The sequence below is a fragment of the Trachurus japonicus genome, chromosome 8, assembly GCF_045865225.1.
Source record: "Trachurus japonicus isolate A0001 chromosome 8, Traja_1.0".
NCBI lineage: Eukaryota > Metazoa > Chordata > Actinopteri > Carangiformes > Carangidae > Trachurus > Trachurus japonicus.
The window spans coordinates 15,851,025-15,876,206 of NC_140914.1; the positions used below are offsets into that span (position 1 = coordinate 15,851,025).

Below are 25,182 nucleotides of genomic sequence, written 5' to 3' on the forward strand. Positions count from 1 at the left end.
GTTGTATGATCTACAAATAGCCCCTAAGTACTTTAATTGCAGTAGAAGACTCTCTGCACTCCTCCCGTTAGCAACGCCAGCCCATAGCCCTGCCCAGAGATTTACAACATACATTGTTGTGAATGGACCCAAAGAAACGGCCTATTTTCGTGGCCTAAAAGAGGTTTTACCTGAAAAAAATTACACAGTTCCATTGTTCGCTATAATATAATTTTTTCCAGCCACTCAAAGTGCAGGAAAAACACAGTTTTTATTTGGACCTAACCAACTGCTGATCGGCAGGCGTTAACCCTGGGCGGAGGGATACGTGAGTTGGTTAGGTCCAAATAAAAACTGTGTTTTTCCTGCACTTTGAAGGGCTGGAAAAAATTATATTATAGCGAACAATGGAACTGTGTTTTTTTTTTTCTCAGGTAAAACCTCTTTTAGGCCACGAAAATAGGCCGTTTCTTTGGGTCCATTCACAACACTGTATGTTGTAAATCTCTGGGCAGGGCTATGGGCTGGCGTTGCTAACGGGAGGAGTGCAGAGAGTCTTCTACTGCAATTAAAGTAGGCTACTTAGGGGCTATTTGTAGATCATACAACCCCACTTTAAAAAAAATGCTACTATCCCTTTAACTTTATAGCTATAGAAGTAGGAGTAGAGGTAGCCAGTCAGTGTTTGTCTCCATATTCCTAGACAAATGATGCCATAATGCTCTGCGTTTCCCTATTTCTCCTTATTGTTTCGTGAGAAGCTCATGCAGACTTCTGGGTCGTGCTGCTCGGATGTGAATTTGCGTCCTCAGCAGCTCTTTGTAGAGGAGCATGTGACTTGTGACCGAGAGCAGCCGGCGGGGGGCGGAGCTGAGCTGGACGACGTGCAGTTGTTGTTCCGCTGTGGACCTCCACCAGCCTGATTTGTAGTTTCCACGGAGCGCCGCCGCACACACTCAGTGGTGGGGTGAAGGTTGGTTGTTGTGCCTTAATGTCAATACAATACCAAAGTCTTCTTTTAATGCAGCGACATTAAGCCCCGCCGAGGTCCCCAGCCAGGCGAGCCGACGCGATAATGCAGCGTCACTCTGCTCGTCAACTCTTATTAAACGAGTTTGTTTGTCTGCTTGCTTGTTGAAACCGCTAGTTAGCCTTTAAGCTAACTAAGCTAGTAAAGTTAGCTGTTATTGTCTCAGAAAGGATGCTCCTAGCAAGTTAAAGGACGTTAGCGTCAGGTGTCACTAGGCTAGAAAGAGAGACGTTTATTTCCTGCGTCGATAAAAAAAAAAGGGGGACGTGAGGTTGTGATCGATTGTTGATTGTTGAGCTGAATTAAATTAAATCGAACCACTTCAAATAATAAAATATCATTTAGCTAGCTATATATCTAACTTAGGAGTTATATTGTGAGACTCTGGTAAACACCAGAGAGGGCCTGTGTTGTGTTGTGTTGTGTTGTGTTGTGTTGCGTGAGATGCTTTGTGTTTGGCTGTGTGAATGTTGTTTAGAGCCAGTGTAAACCATGCCAGCCCCTGCCAGCAAAGCGTATCAGCTGTCACTCAGACATTGCCTTGTCTTCTCCTCAGAGTAAATAAGGTCAGACAGAGTCTTATTAACGCAGCTGAATAAGCTGACAGAAGGGATCTTTCCTTTGACCACCACCACCACCACCATCATCATCTTCACTGACATCATCTGGCATCTCAGGGACAACATCTGCATTGAATAGGTGACTCCACTGCTGCTACTTTGGTGAGGATTACTGCATACTTTTTGTTTGTTTCTTACATATGGCTATAAGCATCAGGGCCGTTGTATAGGGGAGAAAGGTGATGATAATTCTAGGGGCCCATAAAAAACCCCAGTAGTCTAATCTTTGTATGACTGATTTATTCTGCGTAAGACCCTGACTAATACTCATAGTACACTGTAAAAACTCAACATCTTTCCAAGAATATTTGTCTTATTTCTTGTCCAAATGTCTCATTTCTAGTCAAAACCAATCTCTTTCCACTTAAAATAAGACTCATTACCTAAAAATTCACTTGTTTTTAGATCATTTTCACTTAAATTCACAATAAATAGAAAAATCTGCCAGTGAAAGTAAGTTTTTTTGTGCTTGTAATAAGGAAGAAAAACTTGCTCCACTATCAGATTTTTTCTACTTATTCCAAGTGAAAATATGCTTGAAAGAAGTAAAAAAAAAAAGTGTCTAAAAACAAGCTACTTTTAATATGATGTGTCTTATTTTAGGTATAATGAGATTTGTTTTGACTAGAAATTACATTTTGACTAGAAATAAGACAAATATTCTTGCTAAGATACTTGAGTTTTTGCAGTGTAATGCTGCATTAGCATCAAAACAAAGAAGGCTAAATAAAAAACGATAATACATACGTAGTCTAAGAAAAAAAAAGGAAAAGTTAGGGGGAGGGGCCCACTTTAGTATTCTTTAAGGGGGCCCAGAATTCCTAGCAACGGCCCTGATAAGCATTACATTTCCTGATTGTCAAGCAAATGTCAATTGAATGTCATTGTGTCTGATTAACAGTGTGTCTATGTAATTTATCTGTAAATACCTCTGGATCAGGTTTAGCATACAGTATAATTTGATGTATTATGTATTGTAGGTTTGTTCCTGTATGATGTTTTGATCTACAAGTGCAGGTGTACACACCTCTAGAACCACAGGGAACATTGCAGGCCGTTTCTTTGTGTAGGCTGAGTGAAAACAGTTACACAATCATGGCTAGGGTGACAGATGGTTTTAGACAACAGTAAACAAAGGACACAGATATAGCCCACAGCTAGGATACAGTATACAGTCTTACACAAGGTGCTGTTTTATATACCTGTCAGGATTATACCGATGGAATACATGTTTTTTAAAGATGCAGTTAAACTTGAATAAGCTTAAATATGACTATACTATACTATACCATATTACTTTACTATGATGTTAACGTGATATGGTTTTTATGGTGAATTAATTGGCAGACTGGAACACCACTAATGTCAGCAGAGAGGATGGAGACGACGAGTGTGTCCAATGGAGCGGGGCCGGTGTATGAAGACAAAAAAGAGGACAACCTCAGGTAAATCTCATGTTAAAGGGATAGTAGCATTTTTTAAAAGTGGGGTTGTATGATCTACAAATAGCCCCTAAGTACTTTAATTGCAGTAGAAGACTCTCTGCACTCCCCCCGTTAGCAACGCCAGCCCATAGCCCTGCCCAGAGATTTACAACATACATTGTTGTGAACAGACCCAAAGAAACGGCCTATTTTCGAGGCCTAAAAGAGGTTTTACCTGAAAAATAATACACAGTTCCATTGTTTGGTATAATATAATTTTTTCCAGCCCCTCAAAGTGCAGGAAAAACACAGTTTTTATTTGGACCTAACCAACTCACGTATCCCTTAATAATTATATTATAGCGAACAATGGAACTGTGTATTTTTTTTTCAGGTAAAACCTCTTTTAGACCACGAAAATAGGCCGTTTCTTTGGGTCCATTCACAACACTGTATGTTGTAAATCTGTGGGCAGGGCTATGGGCTGGCGTTGCTAACGGGGGGAGTGCAGAGAGTCTTCTACTGCAATTAAAGTACTTAGGGGCTATTTGTAGATCATACAACCCCACTTTTAAAAAATGCTACTATCCCTTTAACGTCCCTAAAGTGAACAACATGGGAAAATGATAAAAAATAGTTGTGTTTCTCTCGTTCTGTCAAGCAGACATTATGCCTCCTTGTTGCTTTTCTTTCCCCAGTCCAGAGGATTTGTCTGAGTTGCTGGCCGCAGGAACCAAACAGGTTCACGAAAAGGCCGAGAACACCCAGTTTGTGAAGGATTTCCTCAGGGGACGCATCCGCAAAGAGCTCTTCAAGGTCGCTCTGGCAAATAATTAGATATTGATTATGGACAATTTGATGTTATGAGGTGCCTTACTAAACAAATGAGATGAGTACAAGCTAAGTTTCTAACTTATCTTTATTGCTTCTTCAGCTTGGTGCTGTGGCGCTTTACTACACCTACACAGCCATGGAGGAGGAGATTGAAAAGAACAAGGACCATCCCCACTTTGCCCCCCTTTATTTCCCCACAGAGCTGCACCGCCATGAAGCTCTGGCCCGTGACCTTGAGTATTTTTATGGTCCAGAGTGGCAGAGCCAGGTCAGCTGCTCCCAAGCCACCCAGCAATATGTGGACCGCATCCACCAAGTAGGGCAGGACGACCCCGTGCTGCTGGTGGCCCACGCCTACACCCGTTACATGGGGGACCTGTCCGGGGGCCAGGTGCTGAGGAAGGTGGCACAGAGAGCCATGAAACTTCCTCCTACGGGGGAGGGCCTGGAGTTCTATCAGTTTGATGCCATCCATAGCGCCAAAGCTTTCAAGCAGCTGTACCGCAGTCGGATGAATGAACTGGACCTAGACGTGGAAACAAAGAAGAAGCTGGTGGATGAGGCTGTCAAGGCCTTCCAGTTCAACATGGAGGTGAGAGGAAATGGAGAAAGGCAGAGAAAGAAAAGAAATGGAAGCTATGTTTGGAAACACCAGTGGGCGATCTGCTCCCAGGTGGCGATGATCAAGAGATTAAATGAGGATTCTCATTCTATAGGCTTTTCACGCCTGGTGTGCCTTTTTCGATCATTTAGTGAAATTGTCTATACATTTAAAGGGATAGTTCAACATTTTGGCAAATTGGCCCATTGCCATAATCGCTATAGTCATAGCAGTAGGTTCATTACCTTTAATTGTAGGTGTAAGCTATTTTCAGTACGGCGGAGCGCAGCAGCTGGCTGCTCAGAGCTACGCTATGGAGGCTAACGGAATTTCTTGGTTTCCCTCATTAAACTCATCAAATTCAACATCCCAAAACTCCACAGCGCTTTTGTAGACAAGTTGTGACCTGCACAACCACCACGCTATGAGATAATGACGGAACGATACGAAACGGAGCCGTTTTCGAGGTAAATACAGGGTAAATACGGAGACTGCTTGCTGAAAAACTGTCCCTGAACGCAACGCGCATCAGCGGTTTTGTATGAATTTACCTCGAAAACGGCTCCGTTTCGTATCGTTCCGTCATTATCTCATAGCGTGGTGGTTGTGCAGGTCACAACTTGTCTACAAAAGCGCTGTGGAGTTTTGGGATGTTGAATTTGATGAGTTTAATGAGGGAAACCAAGAAATTCCGTTAGCCTCGATAGCGTAGCTCTGAGCAGCCAGCTGCTGCGCTCCGCCGTACTGAAAATAGCTTACACCTACAATTAAAGGTAATGAACCTACTGCTATGACTATAGCGATTATGGCAATGGGCCAATTTACCAAAATGTTGAACTATCCCTTTAAAGCAGAAGTAAGCGATCCGGTCATTTTGGCTAATGCTGCGTTCCAGGCAGGCTTTTGAAACCGTAAATTACAGCTTCAAGTCACGACTTACGACTTTGTAGCGTACCAGGCAACCCACTCGTGTTTTTCCGACCTGTTTTACCTGTGAAAGTCACTATAACGGCCACTCGTAACTTCCGACCCGTGAACTCGTACCAGATCGAACTGGTACGACTTCACAGGTCGGAAAAACACGAGTTACGGGCTGCCCTGAACGTACCATAACTTCTTGTCAGCCGATGGAGTTAGCAGCCCCCGCCCTCGTCATGGATCTATTGGTCCTCGTCCCTACGTCACCACGTTCAGGCGCATCCCTTGGCTGCACACACACAGCCCTTCATGCCGTTCTCTCTCCTCATTGGATAAAACTTGTAGGATACAAGAAAAGTTTTCTCCTCGGCTCAGAGCAGAGCAGAGTGACTGACAGACCCGTGTTTCGGTCCAAACACTCTATGTAAGTGATTGCTGTCGGAAGATATAACTATTTAAGACTTATATTAACACAAAAATATTGCTTACTTCTCCTTTAATACTGTGGTATCAATACCTCTAATAGCTTTAACATGAGTTGAATTGAGAACTTGTGGGTGTTGAACATCATTTAAGAGGGACTACTGTCAGTGTAATTAATGATTATGATACTTGTTGTACACTTGTTTGTTGGATTAGCCGACAACAGCATCTCCTGTTTGATTATTTCAGCCATAAACTAAGTCTAGACGAGGTCTAGAATATACAGTAAGTGTATAATTATGTACCCATACATGTATTTGCACTGGCAGGTGTTTGAAGAGTTGGAGGAGATCGGTAAAACCATCCCGGAGGAAGTTTTAGATGCTGGTATGCCTGTCCATGGAGAAATGGGTGGCGATATCAGCAAATGTCCATACTACACTGCCAAAATGGGTATGTTGATGTTGTTATAATTCTCTTTGAAGCATTGTGCCACTGGAAATAACATATAAATGGTATTTTTCTAGGGATGTTGTGTAAGTTTGTTTTCTCTGTCTTTCTTTCCCAGCGGCATCAGGTGGAACAGCATACGCCTGTCAAGTTGCCATGGCCATACTCAGACACCCAACGGGACAGGTCCTGTTTGCAACTTGGTTTGCTGCTCTGGCTGGATTGGCCGCTTGGTATCTAATGTGATCCAGCCTTTGCTGCAATGAGAGCGAGGGAGGGAAAAGTAAGATTGAAGGACAGAAAGGAGACTAGAAATTTTGATGAAGACCATGTCATAGTTTATAGTTTATGGGTCCAAGTTTATTTCACGTTGCACATCTGGCAATGATGGAAATAAACTTGGATCTAAATTCTGAGATCTGTAGATAATTACCATGTCAACCATCCATTCAAAAAGCTACGCCATGTAACAACAGATCCTCCAATTTGATTTAATATCTCTACCTCTTTTGCACCATCCCTCCATTCTGTGTCCGTCCAGTGTGTTTGGTTGTACCTCAACAATTTGTGAACAACTAATATGTTGTGAAATTACTTTTTTTTTTCCAACTTTAAATGAAACAGGCTGCTTGACACAGGACTGTGGCCTATTTATAAACTGTAATTGGCTATAAAATGACACATACACAGATAAAAGTTAAGAACGGTTTGATCAGTAAAAACATATTAAAACAAACTATGCATGAATAGAATAGCACAGCACACTAGTTTCATGCGGAGCAGGCTGCTGTGCAGATTTTTAATGAGGCCTTTCTATTTTTGAAAACAAAGCTCTAAATTTTTAGTTTGGAATGAGTTAATTATGCAACAGTAAAACAGTGGTTTATTTGTAAATGTAAACTTAAGAAGCTCCCCTGATACTGTATTTTTTTTCTTGTCACATTGTTTGCAGTTCCAAACTTGATGTGAAAAGACAGTACACTGCGGTTATATTCTTTGTTGTTGTATTTTTTTTAATCCATTATTGCTTTTCATGGTCCATACTTGGCCTAAAGAGAGCTTGTGCATTTGTAAGACAGCTGATTGGAATCAAAAGCTTTTCTTTCCAAAATATAGCACACCTACACTTTGACGAGTGTATGATTAATAAGCATATTTCAGATATTTGAATGTCTGCTGATGCATGTTGAACTGTATTAATTCAGTGTGTCAGAATTACGTACTAGGGTATATTGTACAGATTTAAAAAAACAAAAGAAACAAAAACTGTTTTCAATGTACATGCATAGAGCAACTATTCAAGATGAATGACTGATGATTCAGTTTTACCTGCCATAGGAGCCTGTATAAAGATAAAAGTGTTGCAGCTGTTTTGAAAGGAAATTGTCTTTTTATAATATTGATGGTATATCTACATTCTGTAGTGTAGTTCATCTACATGAAGACTAAATATGTAATAGGCAGGTCCTTCAGCAGCTCGGCCCTTGTTTATGTATCCATTTATTGTGGATACCATTATGCACCATTGCTATAGATGTGTACTCATGTTGCGCATACGGTATGCTGGGAAATTTTAGTAGTGCACAACTCTTTTTTTTTCAACATCAATATGATTTTTTGTGGGTTAGTGTGTATGCAGTGTAATTGCACTGTTGTGCATGTAAGTCTAATATTTATCCTGACATTTTATTAACATTGCTTTATTGATCCTAGCAGTTTCTTTTTTTTCCTCCTTTGCTTGGACATGTTGGACACAGAGTACCAAAGGAAACCTGCTGACAATGACATTTCAACCAGGTTCCTGTGCTGTTTATTGCACAACACATTCACACATACTGTGTAGGAATTTGCAGTATTCCTTTATTAGCGAAGCTTCTTCAGGACAACAGCTGTGGTGCAGCTGTTTGATCACAGCCATGACAACAACCTAAGTGTTATGTTAACGTTTTTTGAGAGTCTCAGGTTCATGTTGCAGTAAGATGGCAATATAGTGCGTTATGTATTGAGGACTAACATAAGGACTGCCTGGTATACTCCATGTCCATGTTTTATTTGATTTTTTTATGACACCAGTGTGATGTGTCAGTATTTTGAGAGATACTGAAGAGACACTGACTTGAAACTCAGGAGCGTAAGCAGTTCGGCTGTTGATTAAACAATGGATTAACATGAAGAAGAGTGCTTGACTGATACATGATGATTTTGAATTCTCTTGCATTTTCATTAAACCCCTGCTCTTGATCCCTTTGTGTATCTAACTGAACAAAGCTTTATTAGTGACTGACTATAGAGTACTCTCATTGAATGAGAATGAAAACCCTGGAGTATGTTGTGCTGTCTATAGTGAAATAAAATCTGTTTTTCTGTTCATGCTGAAATGAAACGGAATCTTTTGGTCTGGTCTTGTTGATCAAATTAAAATGTATTTTCAGCGCATGCTTAATTAGTTTCTTAGAACAAACACTCTTGTAGAAGGAGTCTTTTTCACTCAGGACCTTCAGACTTCAGGTCAAAACTGTATCACCAATTCGTACTGATTAAAAATTAGCCTTAGATAAGTCCCGTCTATGGTAATCCCCTGACTTCTCTGTCATGACCGTAGGGTTTAGAAGAAATTTGTTAATGTTTCCTGGATGGGATTGCTGTATAATTTTGTGCCACAACCACAATCTCTGGTACAGACAGACTTTTCATCTAGCGCCATCAAGGAATTTCAGAGTCTCAAGTGCTCTCTGAAGTACTAGCATGGCTTTAGGCTCATTATTCTGACAAGGAAAGCAGACAGTTCTTCTGACACCATCTAATATAGAATAATATATAGAAATAATATCTTCACATTGGAAAAGAGGTTAGCTCCTTGTCTTAGAGAGGATGTCTACACAGGATCACTGAGGAAAAAACAACACGGATTCATTCACAAGTTAAAATCCAGGCTAGTTGATCCTGTACATCTGTACAGTTCATTTCTATGTGATGTTTATAATGTTCAGACAGTAGTTTGTTTTGTTGCAATTTATTGTTTAAATGAAGTGAACCATAGATGCTCAGATGTAAATGTTAATTTAGTCATTCATATAAAACAGTGGCTCTTCCCAGATCATAGCTTTATTATAGCTGTACAGTATATTTCCTCTATGACACATTGTTGCAGATCTGGTCTAACACCGTCTATGTACAAATGTAATTATGGATAAGATCTCCCAAGTGATGTCTTGCTCATAAAACAAAGGGTTAAAAGAGCGAAAGATCAGGGTTATCAGTTCATAGTTTAGGAAAGCCTAACGTTTCCACAGTTGAGTCTTCTTTCACAGAGAGATGAGCAAAATAACCACTGGAGACACACCTCTACACTGTCCAATTCCTGCAACTTAAAAGTAAACATGTAGTCTGCCTGACAATGTTCAACCTGTATAAGGACTGACTGCTGAAAGTTCTAGGAGAAATTCAAGCAGGTGTTAGAACAAAAACCAAAGCGTACAGAACAAAAGGATTAAATATAGGAGAATGATTTAATCCTAAATACAGCTTTTTTGTATTTGTAGTCTTCGTGAATACAATAATTTATCTTGTGCGCATGGAATTTTGTTATTGTCATCTTTTCACGGCCCTCTTACGGACAGGGAATTGGTGCACTGGAACATCCTCTTGTGTGTGGATCCACTTGGGGCAGAGGAACAGAGCAGGTAATCCTCTTCTTTATCCACTGCAGGTAATGGCAGGTAGGTAGACCCCCCCACTGATCCATCCAGAACCAATGTAGGCCTCGACCACCAGCCGCTACTTTTCACACACCTCTGTCCCTTGTTCTATAATGGCGCTGTCTTTGCTTAATGCTGTCCTTCTCTCTGCCCTCTGACCTGCCAATGGAGCCTCTCAGTTCCAGGACCTTTTACCTTGAAAGGAAGTAAGAAGAAAATGGTTGTAGGAAGAACTGTGTGCTGATAATGGTTTTAAGCTTCCCCCTTTGTCAATGCCAGCTCAATCAAGCCTTGCATCAGACTGCTTACTTCTGCTGCCCCCATCTGGAGAGACACCGACACTGCACCATCCCCTTTCTACTAATCTTTTGATAGAAGAAAAAAGAGAAATTTCCTCTTTCTTACCTGTGGTGGTGGCAGTGACACCATTCACCGTTCCCTCCACCTCTGTCTCGTCCTCAGCATAGCTCATTAGCAAAGACCTCTGTCTGTCAGTCAGTGTCCTGCACAGGAAAAAAAAAACTTGTGTCATCTAAACACGCTCTTAAAGGACAATTCCAGGCGAATTCAATTCGGGGGTGTATTTTCCTATCAATTTAGGTCTAAAAGAAGGAATCTGAAGATTTTCAGTTTAATTGCTCCTGTTTTGCGGTAGTTGCGTCTGTCCCCGCATCGCCACGGCAGCAATGAATGGGAGTGGATGTAAGTTCTGCTGTTTAGGCTGTTTACATCCCTCAAAGCCGCAATTTTTTTCCACAGACAGCGTCAGATGGCGACTCAAACATGCACCCAGAAGTTTATTTACTTCAAGCAAGCCGACATGTTTGTAAAACTAGATCTAATTCAAAGTCTCCCGGAGTCTCGCGCGAGACCCAGTTGCCGTGCTCGGTGTGTTCAGGTGCAGTGGGAAAAGCTACCGCTTGTGTCATAAACACAGGAATATCAACTCGTTACTTGCTTCAAGTAAAAAAAACTTCTTGGCGCATGTTTCAATAGCCACCTGACGCTGTCTGTGGAAAAAAATGTACACTTGAAGCAAGTCAAGAGTTGATATTCCTGTGTTTATGACACAAGCAGTAGCTCCCACTGCACCTGAATACACCAGCACTGCAACTTCGGGCTCGCGCGAGACTCCGGGAGACTTTGAATTAGATCTAGTTTTACAAACATGTCGGCTTGCTTGAAGTAAATAAACTTCTGGGTGCATGTTTGAGTCGCCATCTGACGCTGTCTGTGGAAAAAAATTGCGGCTTTGAGGGATGTAAACAGCCTAAACAGCGGAACTTACATCCACTCCCATTCATTGCTGCCGTGGCGATGCGGGGACAGACGCAACTACCGCAAAACAGGAGCGATTAAACTGAAAATCTTCAGATTCCTTCTTTTAGACCTAAAATGATAGGAACATACACCCCCGAGTTGAATTCGCCTGGAATTGTCCTTTAATATTCCTTGTGATTTTGGCGTTTTGAATCACAAGCCTTGGTCATGTCTCCGGGGAATAAAAAAAAGAGCACAAAGATGAACAATATGTGCGTTTGTCTGTGGAGTCTTACTTGGGGACTTTTACTTTGACATGGACGTAGTGGTCTCCAAAGCCATAGCCACTGACACGAGCAATTCCCTTCCCTGTAAGTAGGATCCTCTGGTCTGTCTGGATGCCTGCAGGGATCTGACAACAGGAAATAAAACAACAATCAAATAAGAACTATCTAGCTGCCTTTATGTATTTTGTTGATGTGATATTATGTGTTAAAAATGTTTCCACCAAGACCATCGGTGTCTGCTTACCGATAAGTTGAGCGTTTCATAAAGGCCCTGTGCCCTGGCCGTGCCGCCCAAAATGGCTTGTGCCACAGACACAAAAAGGTCAGAGTGGATGTCGGCACCGTCCCTCCTGAACACTGGACTTTTCTGGACCTGGATCCCAAAACCAGGGCAAATCTCAATCAATCACATGATACGGCATCGAGAAGCAGCTCACGTCACTTTATCTGCAGAGTCTTAATTCGGAGTCAAAGAGCTCAGACAGCTAAGTGCCTCTTACTCGACGTCAACACAAAGACATACGACACAGTCCCATTAAGGAGTTGACCATGCAATTCCTGGAGAGCTCATTTATTATTATTTTTTTTTATATGTAATTATTTTTATTCCCAATTATATCACTTAACAAAACATATAGGCAAACAGATCACAAGGACACAATCGCACACCCTACCCCACCAGACAGCACAGAGTAAGGATACATTGGTTCAATACATCTGCCATACAATTATACATACAATCACATTCAGCCAATGGAAGCTTCAATTTGTGGAATTGTTTTCATCAGAGGTCCATATATTGGACAAATGCTCTGGTTTTCTCCTCACAATATACATATTTTTTTTCTGGAGTTCAATATGATTGTAAACCATTGTTTTAAAGATGGTGGTGTTGTGGATTCATGCATTTTTAGTGGCTGTAATGGATAATAAAATAAGCTCTTTCTCATACAGTGTGAAGTTGTGGAGTTTGTTTAGATCCCCAAGAATAGCTACCAGGGAGTCTGCGTGGCTGTTTTTTGCATAAGATGGTATGGATACCTCGCCAAAACGGCTGAAGGCTCTTACAGTAGATTGCCAGTGCTGGTAGTGCATCTTAGGCAACATGAAGAGACAGATTGATACACGTGATGTTATCTATGAGGGGTGTGGTATGTGCAATGCAAAACATTAAATTGAGTCAGTCTGTCTGTGCGTAGTTGAAGTTTAAAAGGTTTGTGAGTTCCTGAGGATTGTTTCCCATTCTTGACTGCTGTAGTTGACTTTTTTTTATTTATTTATAAAAGCTCATTTATTTCTATCCTAGGTTTGTTGCCCAGTTGTGATGATGATGATGAAGCAGATACTCACCCTGAACGTGATGAAGATCTCCTTCTTACCAACTGGCATTCTGACTGTCTGGCCGTCTTCCACTCCTTAAAACCAAAACAATCCACAGTTAGTTGTTTTACTTATCTACATATACTGTATGTATGAGACATTCAACTTCTGTGGGCTTGAGAGGTGCGTATGGTCGGTCTCATCTCATCTCATCTCAAAAGGTAAATGTATTTGAATGTATTTGAATGACTGTGTGTGGGTGGTGGTGGGAGTATATTGCCACAGCGTATGGATCTATGGTCGGATTCTACCATGTACTTCTGTTTTGGTGATCTGTGAATGTTTCTTGTTGGATCGTGAAAACAATTTTCCTGGAAAGGGCAAATAAACTGAATCTTAATCCAAATCTCTACCCGACTGTAACTTTAAAGATGAGTTATCCCTTTATTTCCCTTATGATCATTATGACTTGCGAAGAACAGCCAATTACTAAATTGGCTAATTACAGCCAGTGATTAAACTACGTCGTCAATGATTCTGAGATGCCTTAATCATACTGTGTATGTGATGAGGAGGAAGATTTTCAAACAATAAAAGATGGAAACATCTGGAAAGTCATGAAAATCTTCGGTGGAGCAGACAGACTTTGTTTTAAAAACAAAATATTAACTTTTTTTTTTTAAGAAAATAGTTGTGTTTTCCCATTCAGCTATCAGTAAGGAAAGGTTTGTGTGTCTGGGGCGATTCTCTATTTCTCTGTATGCAGCAGCCTGAAAAGCCTACAGCTCCCGGTATATTCTTCTATTCTGGCCTGGGGGGGGGGGTCCTGATTGGTTGAGGGGCTGGCCCCTTCTACCAATCAGGAACCCCCAGACCAGAATAGATTTGATTGGTCAAATATACTGGGAGCTGTAGGCTTGTTTTCAAAACAAATAGAGAGCCTAAGCGGAAGCAGGAAGTAACGTCGCCATGGGACCTCAACTCTGAAAAACTCTCCATGCAAGTGAACGGGACTGAAAGTTTTATTTCGTGATCCGATTGAATTGTGCCATGAGAAAAAAAATATGACCTCTACTACCTGTTTAAAACATCACGTTTCATCCGGGAAAAAAAGCAGTTTATCGTAAAACGGCAACGGAAGAATGTATTTTGTGTGAAGACCGCTCTACGGACTACAGATCTGGTGTCCCACAAAAAATACGTCACCAACTGACACGGGAAAGGGCGGCATTTGGTGTGTGACGTCACCTACGCGACTTGTAGTCTTTCTGGTTAGAGATTCTTCCGAATTTTATTCTACAATAGTTTTACGATAAACTGCTGATTTCTCTTCATGAAACGTGATGTTTTAAACAGGTAGAGGACATATTTTTTTCTCATGGCACAATTCAATCGGATCACGAAATAAAAATTTCAGTCCTGTTCACTTGCATGGATAATTTTTCAGAGTTGAGGTCCCATGGTGACCGTTACTTCCTGCTTCCGCTTAGGCTCTCTATTCTGCCTACCCAAGTTTTAACTACTAGTGATAAGTAAAAAAAAACAAAAAAAACATCAACCCTGATGTTTTCATGGTGAGTGGGACAGGCAGTTGAGTGTGACTGACCTGCGGGGACAGGAACCATCACAGCCTGCCTCTGCTTGGTCTGTCCTGTCCCACGGCAGGAGTTACAGGGGGTGGAGATGACTGTGCCTTTGCCGCCACAGCGACGGCACGTGGAGCGCATCACAAACGGTCCCGTATTCACTGTCTCCTACAGGTGGGAACAAGAAGTCATGTGTTTAGCACTACAGGATGCGTTGAAGAACATCTGAAGAGGGTGTCAGAGCCCTTACCATCCCAGAGCCGTTGCAGTAGTGGCAGTGCTGCACTTTGGTTCCCGGTTCGTGGCCTTTACCATCACAGCGCTGACAGGCTGCGTCTATATTAATAGACATCTCTTTGTTGACCCCCTTTGCTGCTTGAGTGAACGTCAGCTCCATGATGTACTGTGCCAGAAAAAGAAGAAGGCAGATACTAATCATTCTAAATATGCACAGAGACTGACTGTCCAAATGAGAATCCCTCCTTGGCTTTGTTTCTACTCCCATGATACAGTATCGCACCAACCTCCTGCGGCTGATCGAATATGGCGTTGAAATCTCCAAACCCGCGTCCTCCAGAGAATTCTCCAAAGATTTTGCGGAAGAGCTCCTCTGGGTCCACACTGCTGGCCTGTCCAGTCCAGTAGTGCTGCCCTCCACCAGCCTGACCAGCGTCAAAGCCCGTTGACCCGTACGTGTCATACTGCTTCCTCTTTGATTCATCGCTGAGGATCTGAGAGAAATATGGAACGGGGATCATTTCTGTTTCTGATGCAATCAATTTGTTTATTTCGGGCATGTCAATTTAAATCATCATCATCACACTTCATCATCAAATAATACAATACATGGCCGAAAGGGAGGCAATTTGTTTGGTGTGGATGATGAGATCACTATTGATACATTTCAAAGCAAACACATAATTATAGGATCAATGTTGTCGTGGAAATTCTTAGCCGTTTGCTGTTGGTGAAGAATGAAATAGAGACTCGCCGGCCGACATGAATTTATTTCGTTGCAAGGAAAGGTCAGTTCCACCCGAGTGGGTGATGGTAAAGAAAAGACAAAGACAATGGGAAAACCTAAACATTTATAGCTGAGGGAAGGTCCACTTCTGGGGTGTGTTTGTGTCCTTTGGCCGGCCCCTTCCCTGATTGTGTTTTCACACTTTCACCTTTGAAGGTATCATCACCGGTCTCCCGAGGTATGGAGTTAAGAGATACAATTTCAAATACAAAGGGGTTTGAGTGTGGAAGTGGGAAGTTGGGCATCACAGATGGTTAAGTGTAAAGGAACTTGAATTTACAATTGCAGAAGGAAGTCTGGGAAAGTAGGGTGTAGGAACATCTCAAGTGATTAAAACAAAGGAATATTAAGATTTACCATTACAATGTCAAGTCAAAATTTGAATAAAGATAGAGAACAAACCTCATAAGCTTCAGCCAGCTGAGCAAATTTTTCCTTGGCTTGTGGGTCATCTTTGTTGGTGTCAGGGTGGTACTTTTTGGCCATCTGAGGGAGTCAATAAACAAACTCTTAAATACCGTGACACCTGACTGTTTGAGAAACCAACACAAACTGCAACACATACACACATGTGAGAGGAAAGAACAGAGTAGAGACAGACCTGGTAGTAGGCCTTCTTGATCTCTTTCTGGGTTGCACTGCGAGGAACCCCAAGGACCTGGTAGAAGTCCTGCTTGCTGCTGGCAGGGCCACTTGTGTGGAAGGACATGGTGCAGACAGCATGAGGCGATTTGAGACCTGGTTATGAGTTTAAAGCAAGAAGATTTTCATTTAGACTTAATTAGTTTCATTATAACTGAATGCAGGTGGCAATTAATAGCTGACCAGACAGACTGACCAGGGTGTAACTACTGTGATGTACATGGCTTGATGTTATCATAGTAATTGTAATGGATGAATGTGGTTAACAGCTGTTGCCAAGGATGGGAAGGTAAAGTTAACCGACTCTTTATCGAGAATTTTCGAGAAACAACAAACAGGCATTTAAAGGGATAGTAGCATTTTTTTAGTGGGGTTGTATGATCTACAAATAGCCCCTAAGTACTTTAATTGCAGTAGAAGACTCTCTGCACTCCTCCCGTTAGCAACGCCAGCCCATAGCCCTGCCCAGAGATTTACAACATACATTGTTGTGAATGGACCCAAAGAAACGGCCTATTTTCACGGCCTAAAAGAATGGAACTGTGTATTATTTTTTCAGGTAAAACCTCTTTTAGGCCGTGAAAATAGGCCGTTTCTTTGGGTCTGTTCACAGCACTGTATGTTGTAAATCTCTAGGCAGGGCTATGGGCTGGCATTGCTAACGGGAAGAGTGCAGAGAGTCTTCTACTGCAATTAGAGTACTTAGGGGCTATTTGGTGATCATACAACCCCACTTTAAAAAAAAAAAGATACTATCCCTTTAAGCCGGAGATAGTTCATTGTATTTACGAGTAAACAATATGCAAATGACTGTGACAATAGCAACGCATACAAGGTAACGTTAAGTAATAACAGTCAAATCAGGTCACAGAGTCTAATAGTATCCGTCCTTGCATATTCAACTTGATGGCCGCAAAGTTAGCAAGACTGATCACATCACATTTGACTAATATGACATCAAATGCATGTGTCAGGAGGATGTTTTATCGTTCACACTCGCTTGAGCCTTTATCAGATTGTGTTATCTTGCTTGTTTGACCCTGCGTCACACGGGAACACCAGAAATTATCTCGTCCCCCCCACACCAAGTCAAATAGTGGAGCTCAGAGTTCAAACCAGACATGGTGAAGCAGCATTTAGCCTAGCTGTTAATGCTGCACACAAGTGGAACAAACTACCAGCAGAACCGAAAGGGGCAATGGGGTCATTCCTATGTTCCCACAGCCCTATGTTCCCTCAGCCCTATGTTCCCACATTTCTAACTTTTGTTGTCACTGAAAATTAGGCCCTATGTTCCCACAGCTCTTTGGTCGCACCAATGGTTGGGTTTAGGCAATGAAGAAAGGAGTTGGTTAAAGCAGAAGTAAGTGATCCGGTCGTTTTGGCTAATGCTGTGTTCCAGGCAGGCTTTTGAAACCGTAAATTACAGCTTCACGTCACGACTTACGACTTTGTAGTTCCAGGCAACCCACTCGTGTTTTTCCGACCTGTTTTACCTGTGAAAGTCACTATAACGGCCACTCGTAGCTTCCGACCCATAAAATCGTACCAGATCGAACTGGTTGGACTTCACAGGTCGGAAAAACACGAGTTACGGGTTGCCTTGAACGCACCATAACGTCTTGTCAGCCGACGGAGTTAGCAGCCCCCGCCCTCGTCATGGATCTATTGGTCCTCGTCCCTACGTCACCACATTCACGCGCATCCCTTGGCTGCACACACAGCCCTTCATGCCGTTCTCTCTCCTCATTGGATAAAACTTGTAGGATACAAGAAAATTTTTCTCCTCGGCTCAGAGCAGAGCAGAGTGACTGACAGACCCGTGTTTCAGACCAAACACTCTATGTAAGTGATTGCTGTCGGAAGATATAACTATTTAAGACTTATATTAACACAAAAATATCGCTTACTTCTGCTTTAGTTTAGTAAAAAGACCCGGTAGAGGCTAGACAGGCCAGATAGATAGAGTCCAGATAGGTAACTTAGAGAGAGTCCAGTGGGAACATAGGGCTGAGGGAACATAGGCACGCTCCCACTGAAATCAGCCCCAACTGTGAGCACTTTTAAATCCAAGTTAAAAACATTTCTTTTTTCACGTGCTTATATAGCTGAGAACTTAAAACTTTATCTATTTTCTTTTACTTTACTTTTATTTGCTCTTGCTTTTAACTCTGTTTTTAGTGTTTTGTTTGTTTTTATTCTGTCTTATGCTTCTTCTTTTTTTAATGTTTTGTCTTTATGTAAAGCACATTGAGTTGCCTTGGTATGAAATGCGCTATATAAGTTAAATAAAGATGCCTTGCCTTGCCTTGACCAAAAAACACATTAGCCTAGCCTAGCCTAGCCCAGGCCAGCACCACACAGCACTCACCTGACAGCCCTCTCAATGTCATCGCTTTCCCTGCCCCGCCGCACAGCAGGCCCCCTCCTCGCCACAGTTTTTCCGCCCCCACCACCGTGGACACACCGCGGACTCCTCCATGGCTGACACACGACACGACAGCCCCGGCGGCGGCGGCGGCTCGGCGGTGTCCGCAGGAGGCGATAACTGTGATCCAGCGTGAGGAGCAGCGAGCAGCCGAGGAGGACGCCATCATTCCTTCACGGGGGCAGCGGCAGCCGAGTCGGTCGGACGGACTGCGCATGCGCGGTGCGTAGTGGGCGTCACGTCACCGTCAGAGCAAAGATGTTCAGCTTGATTCAAGATGATGCCCTGAAGAAACATGTTCATAAATCAGGCTCTTCCTTTTTTATAAACCGTATGCGAATGATTAAAGGAGACATTAGTTAGGAGGACTGATTTTTCATTTTTTATTTTTTACATGTTTTAAGACCCAGGGTGGAACGTGGCAGTGCGTTATTTATTTATTTATTTTTTTCCCGTCCAAATGTGCCCTTTATTGGCTATTCTTAAGGCTTTTGTTTCCAGTAGTATGAATAATACTGAGGCAGTCGGACATGTCTAAATTGTGCATTTATTTTAACATGATTTCCTCTTTTATATGCATTTTTTTAATTAATTATTTCCTCGCAACCACTTTTACAATATTAAAGCAGAAGTAAGTGGTCCGGTCGTTTTCGCTAATGCTGCGTTCCAGGCAGGCTTTTGAAATCGTAAATTACAGCTTCAAGTCACAACTTACGACTTTGTAGCGTTTCAGGCAACCCACTCGTGTTTTTCCAACCTGTTTTACCGGTGAAAGTCACTATAACGGCCACTCGTAACTTCCGACCGGTGAACTCGTACCAGATCGAACTGGTACGACTTCACGGTCGGAAAAATACGAGTTTCCTTGAACGCACCATAACAGTCCTCGTCGCTACGTCACCATATTCACGGCGTTCCTTGGCTGCACACACAGCCCTGCATGCCGTTCTCTCTCCTCATTGGATAAAAACTGTAGGATACGATAAATGTTTTCTCTTCGGCTCAGAGCAGAGCAGAGGGACTGAGAGACCCGTGTTTCAGTCCAAACCCTCTATGTAAGTGATTGCTGTCGGAAGATATAACTATTTAAGACTTATATTAACACAAATATATCACTTACTTCTGCTTTAATTCAGCAACCATTTGGACAATTCATTTTACAAGTGGTATTAGTAGACAGACAATCAAAGATTTATATACACGTAAAAATAAAAAAAAAATAATAATAAATCAGAAAACCAAAATTTTAGAATATTTAAGAAGAAAACAAAAGAGAAAAAAGAGATCAGCAACAGCAACCATAAAAAATAAAAAACACGCCAAACAAACAAAAAAGACAAAACAAGACAAAGACTAAACAAAAACAATATATCAAAAATAATAGTATCAGTCATGGGTTCCCTCAATCAATTCATCAGCACGTACATATCTTTATCAATCACTTCTGAGTATAACCTATAATCCCGCTCAGTACCAAAAAACTATTTATTTATTTATTTAAACTCTCAATGAGGATAATAACACAGGTGAAGAATTAAGTGCAGTATAAAAGTGCAAAAACATTTAGGGGATTTATTTATACCCAAGCAGCGCGGGGGGTTATTCTCTTGTCCGTGAGAAGCAGAACCCCACCCACCCAGTCGGACAGCTCCGAGGAGCAAAGCGAGCACACGCCGCTCGTGAGAACCTGAGCTGTCAGCTGAAGCAGAAAGCCTCTGCAGAGTAGTATTATAGGCTACCAACCAGCTCGACAGAGAGAGACACCCGGAAGGCACGAAAGTCAATTTGAGAAGGGGCAGCATGAATCGCTTTAAGACCTCCAAATTCAAAAACACCACTCCGAAAATTGCCAAGAAAGATGTGAGTAGCTTGCGCGAGTGTCTGACAGTTTTCCCTAGCTAACATTAGCGCTGCTTAATAGCCGTGCTACTTAAAGTGGTGTTTTGGGGGGAACGCCTGCCTGCCTGCTTGCCTGCAAGGGATGTTGAACTTCCTGCATCTGGAAAGCTGCATAGCGCTGAGAGAAGTACAGAGAATTTTAACCCGTCCACTAGTATTTACTTGAACTGAAGGCTAGTAGTGAAAAAAAACAAAAAACTACGAGCCATGTGGTTGTGTGGAGCTGCTAGCCAACATCTGATGTTGCAGTGACGTCCATCATAGTGCCATTATACTATAGCTCACTGAGTTTTTTCATTGATTTTCCACCAGTCAACAGTTTTTGATGGCACGCATGGAAATCTCTGTCTGCACGGATTTTCTGTGTGAGCCAAAGGGAAATATACACATTTGACTGGCAAATGTGATAAATTATGTTATTATCAAGATACTTTTTCTGTCAATGATGGCTGTCATGTAGCTGCAAGAGGCGGCTTGTCTGGACTGGGCTGGAGTGGAGTGCCTTGCATACAAATGTGAACATCTGCCATTCTCTGTCATCTTCTTGACCCTTTTCTTTTTCTTTTTTTTTTTTCAAGTTGCTACCCCCGCAGCTCTTCTGGCTCAGGTGCATTATGTAATGCCTTGTTTTTACTGAGGCAGTGAAATGCCTGGTATGTACAGGAGGAGGAGGCACAGGATGGTCTTGATATCTCTCCAATCTCTGCACAGGGTCTGAGACAGATTTTGTCGCTGCCAATGTCCCAACAAGCCCTTTATTCAGCACACCACTGAATATGTGTGGCTGCTCCAATCATGAAGTCATGTGACAAGAGTTAAACATTGGACAAGAGAGAGGATGAGGCAAGTGAGAAGAGGGGCAGGTGTACAAGGATTGGCAGAAGCAAAACATGAGTGGGGCATTCAGGGCCGTTGTATAGGGGAGAAAGGTGATGATAATTCTAGGGGCCCAGCGCCCAGTGGGGCCCATAAAAAACCCCAGTAGTCTAATCTTTGTATGACTGATTTATTCTGCGTAAGACCCTGACTAATACTCATAGCACACTGTAAAAACTCAACATCTTTCCAAGAATATTTGTCTTATTTCTTGTCCAAATGTCTCATTTCTAGTCAAAACTAATCTCTTTCCACTTAAAATAAGACTCATTACCTAAAAATTAACTTGTTTTTAGATAATTTTCACTTAAATTCACAATAAATAGAAAAATCTGCCAGTGAAAGTAAGTTTTTTGTGCTTGTAATAAGGAAGAAAAACTTGCTCCACTATCAGATTTTTTCTACTTATTCCAAGTGAAAATATGCTTGAAAGAAGTAAAACGTGTCTAAAAACAAGCTACTTTTAATATGATGTGTCTTATTTTAAGTATAATGAGATTTGTTTTGACTAGAAATGACATTTTGACTAGAAATAAGACAAATATTCTTGCTAAGATACTTGAGTTTTTGCAGTGTAATGCTGCATTAGCATCAAAACAAGGTAGGCTAAATAAAAAACGATAATACATACGTAGTCTAAGAAAAAAAAAGGAAAAGTTAGGGGGAGGGGCCCACTTTAGTATTCTTTAAGGGGGCCCAGAATTCCTAGCAACGGCCCTGGGGGCATTTACTCCTCAGATGATTCAGAACAGCTTGAATATTCCACATAGTTAGGGAGAATAATGAAAACTGAATTAATAGTGGCACCTGATTTCACTGGTACTGAGGTTTCCCTTTATAGACCCATGAACACAGTCTAGTGCCGTAACTCTGAAGAATCATAAAAAGGTGATCAGTCTAACTCTTATGTGCAGAAAATGCCTTCCAGACTACTGTAAATGAGATTAAAAAATCCTTAATATTCATTCATATCCATTCAGGTTAGGATGCTTGTGATACAGCCCCCTCTATCTCTGGAGCAAGATGCTTACAAATCAAATCAAACTTTATTTATAAAGCACTTTTCATACATTAAAAATCTGCACAAAGTGCTTTACATGATTAAAAGCAACCCCCATCCCACTGGTTTGAAGTATTACCAAGATTTGTTTTGGGAGAAAATAATATCACACAGGTAAAACTTGGCCTGTGGCAGAGGAATTTACCTATAATCCTGATAATGATACTGAGCAATACTCGTATGGCTAAATCAGAAGAGGTTTAAAAGTCTTATTTACAGAATATTTCTTCCAAATGAAAGGTGAATGCAAGCCTCTGACACACAAACAACATTTGTATCGATTGTCTATGTGTCTTCTTTTGACAGACAAACATGCAGAATACCTAATCAAGTAAAAACAGATGAACACTACACGCTCACAAGTGTGCTGTGATGCGCATGCGTGTGTGAACAGAGCAGTAACACATCTTTTTCCTCTCCAGGCCGTCTCAGCTGTTAAGTGCCCTCTGTAGGCCAAATGTCTGTCATGCTCGGTCTAACAAATTTTCGGAGGAGCGGTGAAGCGGTCGTTGTTGGAGCGTGTTGCGCAGACACTCTGTCCTCTCTTGGCTGCTCTTGCCTTGTTAATGTTATGAAAGAGGTTTTTTCGGAGTCTTTTTGTGCTGTGCAACGCAGGGAGCCCTTCCACTTCCTCAACACTGTGCTCATTCAGAGCCACTTTGGGTGTGTGCGTGTGTGTGCATGTGTGTGCGCGTGCTCTCAGCCAGAGCCTTCCTGTTTATGTCTTTCTCTCAGTTTGGTTGTGAAAGCACTGTGCTCTTTAGTATAAGGAAACACATATGCTACATTTGACTACTGGATGGATTCTTTAGTGTAGCCTGCTGGTGTGCTCTTGTTTGTACATGTCAAGTGAACACTTGTGACACTTCTCCTCATTCGTCAAATTCCATTACACTGTGGTCTGATGATGAAACATTAACTCTAAATGATGCTTGTTTTTCCTCTATCCTTGTTTCACCTGCTATGATCTCTGACTTCTGCTCTCTATGTCTTTTGAAATCCAGGGATGGATCAACAACGTCCGTGCTGGTTCCTTCTCCTGCCAGGGGAACCACATCAAAGCAAACTCCAAGCTGGTGGCCTTCAACACCGAGCAGGCTGGTAAGACTAGGGTGACCATATTTTGATTTCCAAAAAAGAGGACGCTCAGCTCTTACTTAAAGGGATAGTTCAACATTTTGGCACATTGGCCCATTGCCATAATCCTTATGGTCATAGCAGTAGGTTTGTTGCCTTTAATTGTCAGTGCAAGCTGTTTTTAGAACGGCGGAGCAGAGCTGTGAGCTGCTCAGAGCTACGCTACAGAGGATAATGGGATTTCTGGGGTTTCCCTCATCAAACTCATCAAATACACAATCCAACAACTCCAAAAAGCTCTCATGGACAAGTTGTGGCCTGCACATTCACCACGCTATTATAAAATAACAGAACGTTGCGAGACAGAGTTGTTTTCGAGGCAAATGACTGCTTGCCGAAAAACTGCCTCGACAGGAACGCACATCAGTGGTTTTGCATGATTTTACCTCGAAAACAACTCTGTCTCGTAACGTTCTGTTCATTTAATCAGCTAAGAATGTGGAGAACGGCTGAATCAAGTCAGCATCAAACAGAAAGCGCGGCCAAAAACAAGACATTTCCCAGGAAGAGAGACAGGACCTTCTGTTTACTAAAGCTTTATTCATTTAGTTGCAGAACCCCAACCGGCCCGAATTGACACTAACAAAACCTCGGAAATGCATGTTCTTAAGTGTGATGGATGTCATTGTCTGTGTGTGTGATGTTTCCTGTGTCTACAGGTGGAGGTATGCTGGGACTGTCTTCGGTCAAACCAGGGTCAGATGGACAATGGACTGTCACCCAGATTTCTTGCCATTCTGGTAGTTTTTTCTTCACACTTTTGCAGTCCTCTGTCGTCTCTTCCACCTCCCCTTCCCTCTGCAGAAAACACTCCAGACCTAAATGACTCCTTTGTCTTTTAAAAATGCAAATGTCTTGGCTCAGAAAGGAAGTCAACTTGGAGAGATGTGACGCAATTTTTATTTTTCATTTGTTTTCCTTTCTCTTTGCCAGATCTTGTGACTGATATGGACTTTTCTCGTTTTGATGAGAGTCTCCTGGCAACATGCTCCGCAGATGAAACGGTGAGCTCTTCAATGCTGCCTTTTCTATTTGTCTTTCATTTGTTCCATCTCTCTGTCTCTGTATTGATCTTTCTTTATTTTGCTGAGGTATACTTACACTGGAGTGCATTTCCATCCTCCCAGGCTCTGTTGTTCCTGGCTGGACTTTGATCGCAATATGAACCGCCTGGGTTTTTGTTACTTAAGCCTTTTGAAGACTCTCTCCCCTCAGCACATTATCCTCGGCCACAGGTGCCCTGGCTTACTGGAATCTGCTGAGTGTGGTGCTGCATCTTCAGACGCAGCAGCTTGGTTTACCTCAGAGACCCTAAACGCACACAACTATTGCCACACATAGACCTATGGCGCATGCACACACACACATAGTCCGCAGTGCCCGGGCATCTGCAGCTCACTTTCACTCATCTTATCTTTTGCCAACAGGGCATATTGTTTTACCAGCTTGCTGATGTGAAATAAGAGTGAAACTGAGAGAATGCTCAGAGGTGTATTTTACGAACTTGACCTCATAAGCTCTCATCAGACAGAAATCCAAACCTGACTTGGTTGTAGATTCAAATGCACACTCACAAGACAAGAGATGGTTTATGTAAGGACTATATTTTTCTTGAAGGGTCTCCTCATCTCTGGCTGTGATGCTGCATCCCGATATTTTAGCTGCATACTGAAGCAATCCTCTCCA

At 42.0% G+C, this 25,182-nt stretch overlaps 3 protein-coding genes across 3 annotated transcripts in view; 2 read left to right on the forward strand and 1 right to left on the reverse strand.

Moving 5' to 3' along the window:
• The first annotated feature begins 1,618 nt into the window (after positions 1 to 1,618).
• Positions 1,619 to 8,647, forward strand: hmox2b (heme oxygenase 2b). Its single transcript, XM_085784211.1, has 6 exons — positions 1,619 to 1,731; positions 2,977 to 3,074; positions 3,752 to 3,869; positions 3,988 to 4,479; positions 6,159 to 6,282; positions 6,398 to 8,647. Exons 2-6 carry the CDS (start codon positions 2,992 to 2,994, stop codon positions 6,523 to 6,525), a joined length of 945 nt encoding a protein of 314 aa, XP_085640337.1. The 5' UTR covers positions 1,619 to 1,731; positions 2,977 to 2,991; the 3' UTR covers positions 6,526 to 8,647.
• Positions 8,648 to 9,362: 715 nt separating this feature from the next.
• Positions 9,363 to 18,701, reverse strand: dnaja3a (DnaJ heat shock protein family (Hsp40) member A3a). The gene is made up of 11 exons (XM_085784210.1): positions 18,468 to 18,701; positions 16,056 to 16,192; positions 15,857 to 15,940; positions 14,955 to 15,161; positions 14,681 to 14,833; positions 14,451 to 14,598; positions 12,875 to 12,939; positions 11,769 to 11,897; positions 11,534 to 11,649; positions 10,383 to 10,480; positions 9,363 to 10,172 (listed from the first exon to the last, which is right to left on the reverse strand). The coding sequence occupies exons 1-11, from the start codon at positions 18,691 to 18,693 to the stop codon at positions 10,153 to 10,155; spliced, it is 1,383 nt and encodes a 460-aa protein (XP_085640336.1). The 5' UTR covers positions 18,694 to 18,701; the 3' UTR covers positions 9,363 to 10,152.
• A 1,491-nt stretch (positions 18,702 to 20,192) lies between these two features.
• coro7 (coronin 7) overlaps positions 20,193 to 25,182 on the forward strand; it is a 113,243-nt gene continuing 108,253 nt past the window's right edge. Inside the window, exons 1-4 of the mRNA XM_085784229.1 lie at positions 20,193 to 20,384; positions 23,364 to 23,460; positions 24,156 to 24,236; positions 24,430 to 24,500. Coding sequence (XP_085640355.1) covers positions 20,325 to 20,384; positions 23,364 to 23,460; positions 24,156 to 24,236; positions 24,430 to 24,500 — 309 coding nt within the window. The 5' untranslated portion in view covers positions 20,193 to 20,324. The remainder of the gene's footprint in view (positions 20,385 to 23,363; positions 23,461 to 24,155; positions 24,237 to 24,429; positions 24,501 to 25,182) is intronic.